General features: G+C 41.9%; 1 protein-coding gene across 1 annotated transcript in view; it reads right to left on the bottom strand.

The window, feature by feature from the left end:
• The window catches only part of si:ch211-196i2.1 (collagen alpha-1(I) chain), an 80698-nt gene extending 68959 nt beyond the window's left edge, over positions 1-11739 (bottom strand). Inside the window, 1 exon segment of the mRNA XM_063890046.1 lies at positions 11453-11739. Coding sequence (XP_063746116.1) covers positions 11453-11531 — 79 coding nt within the window. The 5' untranslated portion in view covers positions 11532-11739.
• Between the last annotated feature and the right edge of the window lie 552 nt (positions 11740-12291).

Raw genomic sequence — 12291 nt, 5'->3', positions numbered from 1 at the left:
AAGCTGCCTGTTTTCACAGATGTGAAGCTGACAGTTTGCCTCGCATGAGAGACCTTTCATTTCTCACCAAGCGGACACATGAGCACAATGCACGTCAAGGCCCATCCCAGGACCCCACCTACTGTATGGAGACTGCAGAGCAGATGAAAGGGGCAAAAAAGGCCTCGGCTGACAAGTACATCTGGAGAAATGGACATTGCAAAACACCCGTTCCCCAGAGCCAGACTGACCTGGTTCATAAACAGCACCTGTGGTAATCTTCATGTTCTACAAGCAACATGAGAATATCTCTAACCATTTCAAGCGAGGCCTTTAGTGAGATTTATGTTGGCTGCAGAACCACAGAAATGTAGGAATAGGAGGCTATTAATTGTGTTTACATGCTCATTGAAGCTATCTAAATGATTGTGTATTCCTTGCTGTCTTCTGACCGCCTTTTTACAGTTTCAAGAACCACGCAGCCAGATGAGGAATGTGTCGGCTGAACATGCAAACAGAACGAGGGGAAAGCCTTCGTGCTACATGTGTCTTACATACTAGTTAGAAAAACAAAGCAGGGGTAGGTTGGGGTTGTATAAGAGTATTTTTACATAAGATGAGGAAAGCAGAGAAGGGGCTTTTGGAACACCGAGGGACTTGGTGAGTCAGGTAATGAGCCTGCAGGAACACTGCAGGAGAAACACATCTCAACTCGAGTGGAAACCCAAGGAATATAACTGGGTGTGTTTTGGAAGGAAGACAAACCACAAGCACCCATGCCGTGATGTGTAGAGGACGGGAAGAACATATTTTCCAACCTTAAGAGGCAACTATCTCCACAGTAAACATTAATATCAGCATCAAACACTCTCTGGAGGGAAGGAGGGAACTTTCAATTGAAATCCAATTCATGATGGAGGTCCAACACACTGCAAAGCCATCAAACACTGTCAGAAAATGGACTGCAGTTGCTAAATGACAGAAGCGTGGTGCAGTGATGACGGACGAAAAGCAAAAGTAACCATTTCATTGGAAATTGAAATATTGCGGCAAATAATACATTTGACAAACACACATTTATGATGCGTACACGTTTTGTTAAGCAGGAACATTTCCACAACTGTGGGTCTGAGGTTTTCTGTGCAAAAAGTGGCAGTATCTAAAAACTCAACGTCTGTAATAGCATTGCTACAGCTCGTGAGGAAAAGTGCGAGTGCATTGAGAGCTTCTCCGTCTTCTGACTTGATTGTAGACCAACTTAAAGCTTTGTTTATTTATGCTGCAGAGATGTTGTATTCATTTCCAAAGTGCTCTTTCAAAAGTCTTTGTGCTTCGCAGTAACCCTTGTCTGGATCCATATGCAGGCAACTCTGTACTAATTCTCGAGGCGGTCCACTTGTGCGCTGCCACAGTTTCTATGATTTTTTTAAGCTGCCAACATTGATGAAGTTGACTAAAGAGGAACTACATCACCATTGCTATGTTACATGTGTCCTCGTGTTCGGCCTGATAATGTTTAGTCAGCTCATTTATGCACTTCAAACATACATGGAGGTATTTACTGATGTGTGTTTCTGTCATAGAACAAAATATGAAACGCTCTTAAACACTATTTTAGGCATCTACCCAAAAAAAACTTCCAAATAATGTTGTCTTTCATAAAAGGAAAGCAGAAGAGCTAAATGCTAGCTTATTATCCGATGTTCAGACTTACTCCTGACTGTGTCCAAGTGTTTCATGGTTTTTTCCTACATCAGCCTGTTCAAGCACAAACCTGAAGGTTATACAGGCCTTTAAGTGTATGGGAATGGCACCATAATACTGGCAGGGTGCCACTCTGCTGTCACCTCTGTACAAACAGCACAACTGCACTGCGTCTGTCTGCATGTGGCAAACACACAGTTCAGTTAAACATTGTGGCTATAGACCCGTTCTTGGTCAAATACTCATGATGCTGCTGTCAAGTGAAAATGTTGTTTCTCTAACATGTCCCGTTTTAATTATGTGTTAACAACCCTGATAAAAGTTATAGGGTGTTCTATTCAACCTACGCATCTTAAAAAGGAGAACTTTCTGACCGGTAGGTTAGAAACATGGCACCTAAACAGAAATGAATCAAATAGTGGATGAACTTTTATGCAGTTACCATCTGAAATTGTTCAGTGAAATATGTTAATCTGCAGGATTGATTGGCGTTACAGACATTGTGGGTTCCTGGATAATGAATCCTGATGAGAATGCTGATGAATATAGTTTTAACAAATAGATGACAGGGTCAGATATTGGCCTACTGGGATCTCCTGACCCCAAATGTCTTCCCTGCCCTCGTAACCACTGCCCTGTCTTGTTAAGGTCATCATTATCGCACAGGCCACAGCGCATGGGTTAAGAAAACACAACGTTATATTGACAAAGTCATTAAAGTGCTTGTAAAGAACTCTTGTAAAAAGCTTTACAGGGCTTGCTCAGCGCTGTCAAATGGCCGCGAATCCTGACCCTACAAGGTCAAGTTCAGTTGAGTTGGTTAGTCTTCAGGTCTCCAGTAAACTAAAGCCTGGTGAAGGTGGGGATTAATCAAGGGGCAGTTTAATTGGTGACAATTTGACAGTGGAAAGTCACTATAAAAAGCCTGTTCCTCTTTCTCTGTCACAGTCCCTTTGTAAAGAAAGTTAGGACATCGGTCTCAACATGAGGACTGTAGAGATAAGAGATTGAAAGAATCCAAACTACACTACCAGCATCTGAACGAGTTGTAAAGCTTTTGTAACAGACCCTCGCTGATGCAAGCTGTAGAAGGACTTCTCGCGTACTGCATGTCCTCGGATTGACTTGTTTTGCATAGACTGATGGAAACTCAATCTATGCAAAGTCTTGGCCCTGCAACATGGTAATGGCAACCACACTCAAATATCCTGACAGACCTATGTCTATCTGTGTGTGCGCCAGCAGCAGAAATTCCGGTGCTTTTTGCTTCATGTCTGTCAGCAGCGCAGACCACAGCAGATTACCTCACTTTCACCTAATCAGGGGAGCTGAACACACAGCTAGGTCATGAGAACCAGGTTATCCTCCCTTAACTTAGGCGAAAGGGGAGGCAAAGAAAAACGAGGAAAAAAAGACAAAGGCTGTGGCATGATGATGATGGACAAGGATTGATTTTGCACAGCTAGGCAGTTATCCAAGTATGACCGCTGTGGAGCACTTTTTTTTGGATCAGCCACTAAAATCTCAGTTTGAATGAGTAATTCAGGAAGACAGGGGACCTCCAGTGGCATTGGCTGGTATTGTTAGCTCCTTAATTAAAGACAAACGCTCTACTCTGCACCCAAACCAATGAAGTGATATACTACACTCACAACTAGTCTTAAAGAGCCAGTTCATTTTAGGAAGTACACTCAAAACTGAAGTATATTTCAGAGAATCTGGAAGTCACAATGGTTTGTCAAAGAAGCACTTTTGGTTGCAGGACCCTAAATCTGCTATTCCTCGACTACGCTACATTGATTCAACACACAGTGCCTGGCATCCTGTCCTTTCTCCAGGGGTTAATATCTATGTAAATTGAGCTTGTAAAAGTGACAGGAATGTGTCTGGCTGAGCCTTTATCTGCAACTAGCTGTGCCTTTATCTGTACCATGTCAGTCTGCAGAAGTACAATCTCATGTCTCTCGGGAATGCACTGCAGACTGAGAGGCTGACTTAAGTACAATCCGTTGCATTGTGTGCATCCCGACTGTATTTGCATTGTTCATTGTTAACAGGCCTTCTTTCTACATTTTCTGTACAGTAGAAGATAATGCCATGACATAAATAAAAAAGACAAAGAACCTGATTTCTAATTATATTGGTAGGAGAGGTAAACCTAATATTGAACGCTCATAGAGAAATATAGGTTTTATCTTTGCTGCTGTATCTGTACTTTTCTTAGGATGTACTTGTTATGTAGGGACATTTTTAAACATGGTTACATTATAATCTATCATCATGCAAAACTACCTTTCGCTCAATATGGATTAAACTCTGAACTGTAGAGTAAGAAGTAAATAAGATATCCATTGAAGGACAGAACAAGTGTTGGCTTTAGCGAAAGAGAGCTGGATGCGTCGAAGACAAACAGCTTTTGGCAAAACAGATCAGAGGACAAACTCTGCTGTCCAGGGCGCACAGCCAGACGTGTGCGCTTAAGGAAACAGCAAGCAGATTCAACTTAAAATGTCTTGTGTCCTTGTGAATCTCAAAGCCCCCGCGGTACCTCATCTACATGAGCACTTGGGTACCGTCTCGTCTGTCATCAATTTGGTACCAAAGCATTGTTTTTTGTAACCTCCCTGGCGATACATGTCAAGGATAATGACTGACAGTCATTTTGTTATAGATTATTTTAATCCAATTTTCTGGCATACTTTTTCCACTTTTTTAAAGAACATTTGACTTTTTAAATCTCATGTCTGAACAAGAATAGATGGATGAGGTGGAGATTGATTTAGTTTTAATGTTCTTTAGCTTTTCTTTCCACCTGGACTCTGATCTGGCTGCAGCTCTAATTACCACCTTTATCCTTAAACAACTCCCCAATATGTCCAACAGACAAACATGTGGCCAGCAAACCTTCAAACAGGCACACTTTCCCCTATGCACAAAAAAAAGCTGGTTAATGTCTCTTTTTTGGGGGGGAACGGTTTTGATTAGAGTGGCACAGTGCCATGCAGGCGATGAATAAAGAAAGCAAGGCAGCCCCTGTTGCCCAGAAACAAACCCTACAGGGCTGATAAATCCTGAACAGTCAGGACTTTGAGCGGTGAGGGCGACACACCGGACTGAGCCAGACTTCAAAACAAATCAATCACGTTAAAGTAAACAAAAGCTCAACAGGTTCACCGGGTCCTGACAGACAGCGACTGAAACAGAAAAAAGTCAGAAAACAAAACCAATATTTAGTCTTTCCCTCTGGCTGTCCCGGGAAGGATCTGCTCGAGTTCTGTTAGTCATAACAGAGTTGTCACCTCAGGTCCTGCATCAGTCAAGTTCAGCCAGTCCAATAAAGATAAGCATCTGCACACGTTCATCATGGTGGAGGACGTTTATGAACCTGTCGAGGGACATTCATGTCAACTTATCACCCTTAACTTAAACACCTATTCATTTCATCGAGCAGGTTAAGTTCATTCTTTTTAGAGAAAATGTTTCCAGAACGAGAAAGCCCCTACCGCACCGAATGAAGGAAAGTAATGATTACAATGCCACGGCCAAGAGAGGGTGCCATTTAGTTTGGTTTATTGCATTTATGTGTTAGGGATCATGGATAAAGAAACAATACAGTAGGGGAAGCAGAGGTTAGTTAAAGAAATGCTTTAGCCCTGCAAGGTAAGAATGCACCAGCAAGACATTTCTTTCAAATCGTTTGAGTACCAATTCATTCCTACCGTACACATAACTTAAATGTCTGCAAAGCCAAATCCTAATTAATGGTAGCATATGCCTCTAGTGAATGCCACAGAACTGTATCGTTGTGTGAAACCTCAAAAACGCCATACGGTCGTGTCAGTGTTTGATCAAAAAACCAACACGCATACAGCATGCAGCACACCTTGCTGATCACAGAGTTCAACAGAAATGCACATGGGAGCTGGAGCTTCTGTGTTTTGTATTAAGGTCTCTATGTAGGATCCAAGGGATACCAAAAATATTTGACAATCATAAATGGGTTTAAAATATGTAGATTTTTTTATGTGACAGGAAAATCGATGTGAACTATGAGGCATGCGTCTCACTGGTATGAAACAACATTGCATCACCTGGCATCTATTTTGCGGAACACAGGCGTATTAAGGCAGTTACACATGTCACAGCTGCAGCAGTTAAACTGGCCTCCTGGGTTACCTCGGCTTTTTTTTAATGATGGATAACAATAATCTGATAGTTTAAATGTGTCCCATGGGATAAATGACTGCCAAATAAAGTCAGGTTGTGCTATTAAACACCAATCTGCACCAGATTAAGGTCTGCACGCCTGCCAGGATTGTGGACACTCATGCCAAACCCGTGCCAAGTGCTGATACTGAATCCTCTGCTCATAAATGTTGTTTGGAGACATTATTTAAAGTGGGGTATTTTCTTTAACAAGATGAGCAGTACAACATGACAAAGCAGACATACCACGGCCAAATCTGAGACCGAAAACCATCAAAGCACAGGTACCTGTAACAAAGCCCCTAAATCATACAGTAAAGTACATCAAACTAGCAAGACAAGAAACCATTGTGAGTTTAAACAAAAGGAATTTCCAGAGCAATCGTTTTATTTTGATAGAAGGAATGGTGCAGGTATAGAAACACAAACACTTCTATTCAATTGTCCCAGCATGTCAGCATGAAAGACCCTGAAACAGCAGGGGTTTAATGGAAGTCAGCAGGGAGGCACAACGTCATTGGTATTGAAAGATTAAAGGCTTTAAAATGAAGTGTCCTCGGCCAGAAATGAAAAGTCCCACTGGTGACAAACAACTAAAAATCTAGTAGTTTTTTTTTTTCGACTATTCAAAAAAGGTCTACACTTCCAAAAAGTTGCCAGTGGGCCATCTCAATAACTGTTGACAATATTGCAATTTCATTACTAAAGAAGAGATTCTGTGTCGCAATTAGGTAGAAGAATTAGTAATCTAGTATACGCACGTTGGCAAAGCCCCAAATATTTCACCATTTACACCCACGCATTTTATACAGGCCCAGTCCAGCTTCATGATGTGCTCCATACAGTGGATCAGTATGCAGTGCCACTTTGAGAAATGCGCTTGTTTTTGTACCTTGTCGATTTTATGTTAGTCCTGCACGAACAGTACACTAGATCTTTAATGATCTCCAGATTGGTATTTAAAAAGGTATGCACACAACCATGTCTACAAAAGCCCAAAGTACGACCCACTATTTGTTGCACTGATTACAGTTACTCCATAGACCAAAAATATAAATATAAATCCCTTTCATCAAGGTTCCATGGTACTTCGATATGGAAATGTCAAAAATGAAATGTGGCAACAAGCAGGAATGTTAACGGACACACCTCAAATAAGAAACACAACACATCTTAAGCAGGTAGTACCAGCGACACCAGGGGCACATTATCACCATTCACTCTCTCTCCCCACCATGAGGCAGGTGTTCAACACGGGAAAGCCTCAAATAAGCCTAGTGTCGTGGGGAACAGAGACGGACAATATTAATAGTGTAACTCGAGACAGACGTAACCACAAACAGTAAATAAATGTGTCTGTTTGTGTACAGGCAGTGGCGTGTCTGCAGGCTATTAGCAGTTCCTGAGTGATGGGAGACATGTTGGGAAACGACCCTAAAATGTGGTCACTGTGACATTGCTGTAAATGCTAAAGAAAATGGAACCCATTCTTTTATTCATCTTTAACGGTTAACATCTGAGGAACTCTCTCTGAACACTATCAACCCACTCTATCTGCCATCTGGTTTGAGTTGGCTGGAGAAGAGAATACAGATGAGGAAGGGGGTTCTGATCCAACATGTGGTGTGCACCTCCACCCGCTTTTTTTTCACACTAAACTAACCCACAAGCTGTGACCTGCTCCACACCTAGAACCAGGACGATGACCCAGTCTGTTTAGTCTGCGTATATTGTTGGGAATGTTACACCACATCATGAGGGCCTCTGCCTGGTTAAAGCTGGCTAATGGGCCACAGATCAGGGCTCACCAAGCACTAAACCAGAGATCACGTTTCATTGGATGCAGATGCCCGCTCACGGATCTGGCGATTTATGGCAATGACATCATGAGCTCAACCTGCTGGAAGATGGTCGGTACTGTGCTTTTGATCTGGGTTTAGGGATTGGTGATTTGACAGGATAAGCAATGCATAGTCTGCCAAAGTGATATAAATGATGAGCACCATGTATAAGGAGTTTGAAAAGACTTCTGTATTACACTTTTAACATTATGTACTTCTTAATCCACTTCTTGTGCATTCTCATTCATTTCAGTTCATGAGTTTGCATTAGGAGCATAATTAATGACAACTTTTGCACCATTTGTAATGGTCAGAGGGCCACTATGAACCTCAGGAGAAGTGTTTTTCTATCCATCTTTACTTAAATGTCATTCACAAAACGATTCATCAAACTGTGTGGCAGTCTAGCTGGTAGCTTTGAGATTTCTTCTGTAGGATTTTGAAGTTCCAGACAGACAGACCGACATCTAAATGCCCCCTAGGTTAATATGGCAGAAACCTTTTTGAAGTTGCGTAACCTAAAGCTTGGTCCGTCAATTGATGCCTTCCCAAAGGTCCAAAGTGTGCACTACTGTGCATTTGAAATACAGCTAAGAGCACCTCACTGTCAGAGCTCTATTAACATTCTCACCTAGGGTCAAGAAGGTTAGACTGCCATTCCGACTTCTGAAGAAAGTGTTAGTGCCGGGGTAGCAGTAAGGTGAGTGGATGGGTGATGCCGAGAAGTATGAAGACACTCAGACACAGGCACACCTTTTGAACCTCACAAAACTCTTCCCAACAGCTGTTCTGCATACTGTGCTCCAGTGATACCCATCTCATAGGGCCAGAGGTTACAGTCAGCTATTCCTGACATATGGGAATCACATAACACAGCTGGATATGGCTGACTGAGAGAATGGCCAACTTGAAGAATGAATGGACCAATGAATGAATGTGTGGATTGGAAATGACACAGACGCCTGATGCTAAATTTAAGGAGCTGCCGAGGTGAAGGCAGGCAACTGTGCCCGACATCTTTCCCTCACGCACGTTTCACTACACAGAGAATTGTAGGTTCAGAAAACTCGCATTTTTTTTTGTCCTCACTTTGTCCACTGAGTCCTTGGAGCCTATGAGATATCTTGGACAGTTTGGAGGATTAAAGGTCTGTCCAGCAATTGATTTACTACCATGCTGATTGGTTTACACTCCCCTCAGCACACAGGCTTCAAAGTCAAATCAGAGCTGAGATAAAAGGTTGAATTTCATTGTATAAATGAAAGTAGCTCATCGAACCTGAGTAAGTAGGAATGCTTCAAATACAGAATGTGATTCATTGCAGTCATAAATATGGCGGTAAATGTACAACAGATCATAGTCACTAGGTAGGTTCTCCTGCTCCCTCGTGCACTTTTCTTTAGGTCTTTGGGATTTAGGCTACTTGAAAGTTGCTTCATACCACTACTGAACAAATGCTTTCTCCTTAATGGGTACAACCATGATATATAAGGCCCTATGATACATGTGTTTTGAGTTTACTTCAAATAGGTGTGCAAGGAATATGGGACGGTTTCCAGAAAGGCAGTGAATGAAAAATGCAACTACAGCCAATTTTATCTTCGGAGACAGAACTAGATTATCTCGCCAGAAGTGAATGAATGTTTAAAGACTGCATTTGTAGTCCATTACCCAAAGTGCTTATAATTACTTGCTCATTTCACACAAACATTCACACGTCTACACACTGATGGCATGCCCTGTGGTTATTGGACAACCTGCTCTACCTCCTGAGCCAGAGCTCCACATTGTTTTACACAATCCATAATTGGCGCAAATAAACTCATTATCCTTCACAGTCGGTTTGTCTCATATTAAAAGGTGCTGAATCATTGCATTGGCAGAAATAACACAATTACTAACAGGTTGAGAATCATCAGGGGAAACCGAACAACAGGATATTATCACAGAACCTACCCCTCCATTTGCACAGTGATATCCAGTGACAGTTTACACAGGGCTTTCACTCTCTGTCATCTACAGTAACTCAGTGTACACACAGTGAAAGGATTCAACAGGCAGGGTTCAATCAACACGCTCAGCAGTCTTATCCAAACGCTCAGCTGTTCCCTGCTCTCACATCTATGTTTGGGTCAGCTTTGCGACGCTGTGGAATCCAGACGTGACATGGTCGGGCGCCTGGCAGAGATCCAATCTGAGATCAACCTCAACAGGTCATCTCGGATTAAACAAGCACAGAAAGACGATGTAAAGCTAGAGCCGACACACAGCCATCACTGTACCAACAGTCCTGATAAAACAAAGGAGATCCAGACACTGAAAACACTGATGGGACAACAGAGCTGGCTGCGGAAAATGATGTTGTGATTTACTCAGTGTGCTTGGCAGAATGAACGCATTCCATTGGATTTAATAACTGTAGATGAGTTTCGGCATCACTTCCCACATGTGTTTTATGCAGCATTTTGTGTGCATGATGTATTCAGCAAGTCAAAGCATCTCTTTAGGGCCATTAAAAAAGCACATCAAATTGTGTGCGTTCCTCCATTGATCACAGGAAGTCAACATTAAACATCAATATTTGGTTTAAACTTATCTTAATGGTTTGGACCAGGTGTCTTTTTAACATTAAGGTGCAAACTCAAGACCGTTTGTGGTTGCAAATCAGGCACCAGGCATTTTACAGTGTGAACAGCACATTAGTGGTGGACTTGTGTAGGTTGGCCAGTTGAATGACAAGTGGGCTGTAATAACACTTCTTAATAGTGCTATTTTTCTTGCCCTTATAGAAACTGTGAAAGCAACTGAAAGAATAAAACATGCAATTGCCTTGCAGTTAATACAAGTCCTATTGTTTCATTGAGGTCTGTATTTTGTCTTCACAGCTTGTCAAACAAATGTATTCAATCTACACATGTTTTTGGGTTCACTCTCACAGACCAGAGAATTGGAATGAAAAACAGAGAGTTAGCAGCATCAGTGTTGGACTACACGAAGCTGCTGAGTATTTAGGGGGCGGATGGTGGGAAGAAGGAAACTTTCATCTGGGCACAAACTGCACTGATCTCAGGATGTAATGAGATCCAGCTGATAACACTGGACTTATCAGGATGTTATGTTACAGGGTGTTAAAGAGCATTCACAGTTGATATTGTTACGGGTGCACTCAGCAAATATGATATGACAATAAGGGAAAATACTGAGGATGGTGAAGAGAAGTACATTTAGCATTGTGTGGGTAGAGCAGAACAATAGTGGTCTCTACATTTAGCATTTTACATACATTTGCAAGAGAAATGTATATGCATATAACGTAATGAACTTCCAAATCCTGCAGATGTAGTGATGGAGGATTGCTTTGGTTTAGGGGCAGCCAATAACCCAATAAAAATAAACACCCAACTTTTCTATGTTATGCTACCTACCACTGCCAGCTAACTAATTTCCTGTTAGCTAGCTAAAATGAATTGTTGTAGGCCACTGTACTTAAAAGGAAAGGCTGTGTGGCTTTAGTTCAGGTGTCTGTTGGGTTATACAAGTGTGTCGTGAAATACTCCATGTAACTGAACATTACTACAAATTGCGTATCTAAATTAAAGCCTGAGAAATTGTACCTGCTAATCAAAAAAGTGCCTTGAAACAAGTAGCACCATCATTATGCATTGATATTTTACCTGTAATAGTTAAAAGGCTCCGCAGGTGTAACACCACACCACTCTTACCTGTCTGCAGCATCCCAGAGCCGGACTCGCCTCCAAACTCCCCCGGTGCATCGTCCGGTGAGGCGGTGCTCGTGCTCATGAGCCCGAGGACGCACAGTGTCCATTTTAACAACCTGCAGAACATCTTCACGCGCTAATAATTACCTTTGCAATTAAGAGTTTAAGACACGCAAACAAGAGAACCAAAACGTGTAATGGAAATAAAATATGTGAAAGAGAGGCTCTCATTTGTCCTCAAAAGTGAGGAACATTGTTTAACGGGACTTATTTTCGTTAACTTGGACTAACTTGTCATCCTCTTCACCTCTCCTCTCCTCAGAAAGCAGCCTCTCTCCTCTGCAGCTGCAGCTCATCACCGAAGCGCCAAACCAGCCAGCAGAAGCCCCGCCCCTTTCCTAAAATGCAAGCCAATAAAATCCTGCAGGACCTCCGCCCGTTTGTTTTAAGCACTGTCTGCAACGCCTCTACGAAGTGTTGGCTCTCAGATCATTTTCTTATGTAAAAGGGATCGTTGGACCATTCATCACTGCTGCACATAAATTACCAACAATGAATCACATAATATGCTGAGTGATTCCTCATGAACATTGATTTAGAGTTGGTTTGCAACGCTTCTACTGGTTTAATTCGCAGAGATGTGTTCATACGGATTGCTCTGTCATCTAATAGTTTAGCTAAGCACTAATACACTGTTTGCTTTTATCTCTACGATGTCGTCCTTATGGATCATTCTGGATCAAAAAGTAGTACATTTGGTGATCATCTATTCCTGTGGATTCATTTACTTTTGTATTGCTCTCCTTTCAAACCTTTAAATAGTTTAATTTTTCTAACAGATT

Source organism: Eleginops maclovinus, chromosome 8, assembly GCF_036324505.1.
Source record: "Eleginops maclovinus isolate JMC-PN-2008 ecotype Puerto Natales chromosome 8, JC_Emac_rtc_rv5, whole genome shotgun sequence".
Classification (NCBI taxonomy): domain Eukaryota; kingdom Metazoa; phylum Chordata; class Actinopteri; order Perciformes; family Eleginopidae; genus Eleginops; species Eleginops maclovinus.
This window is presented reverse-complemented; position numbering and strand designations above follow the sequence as displayed.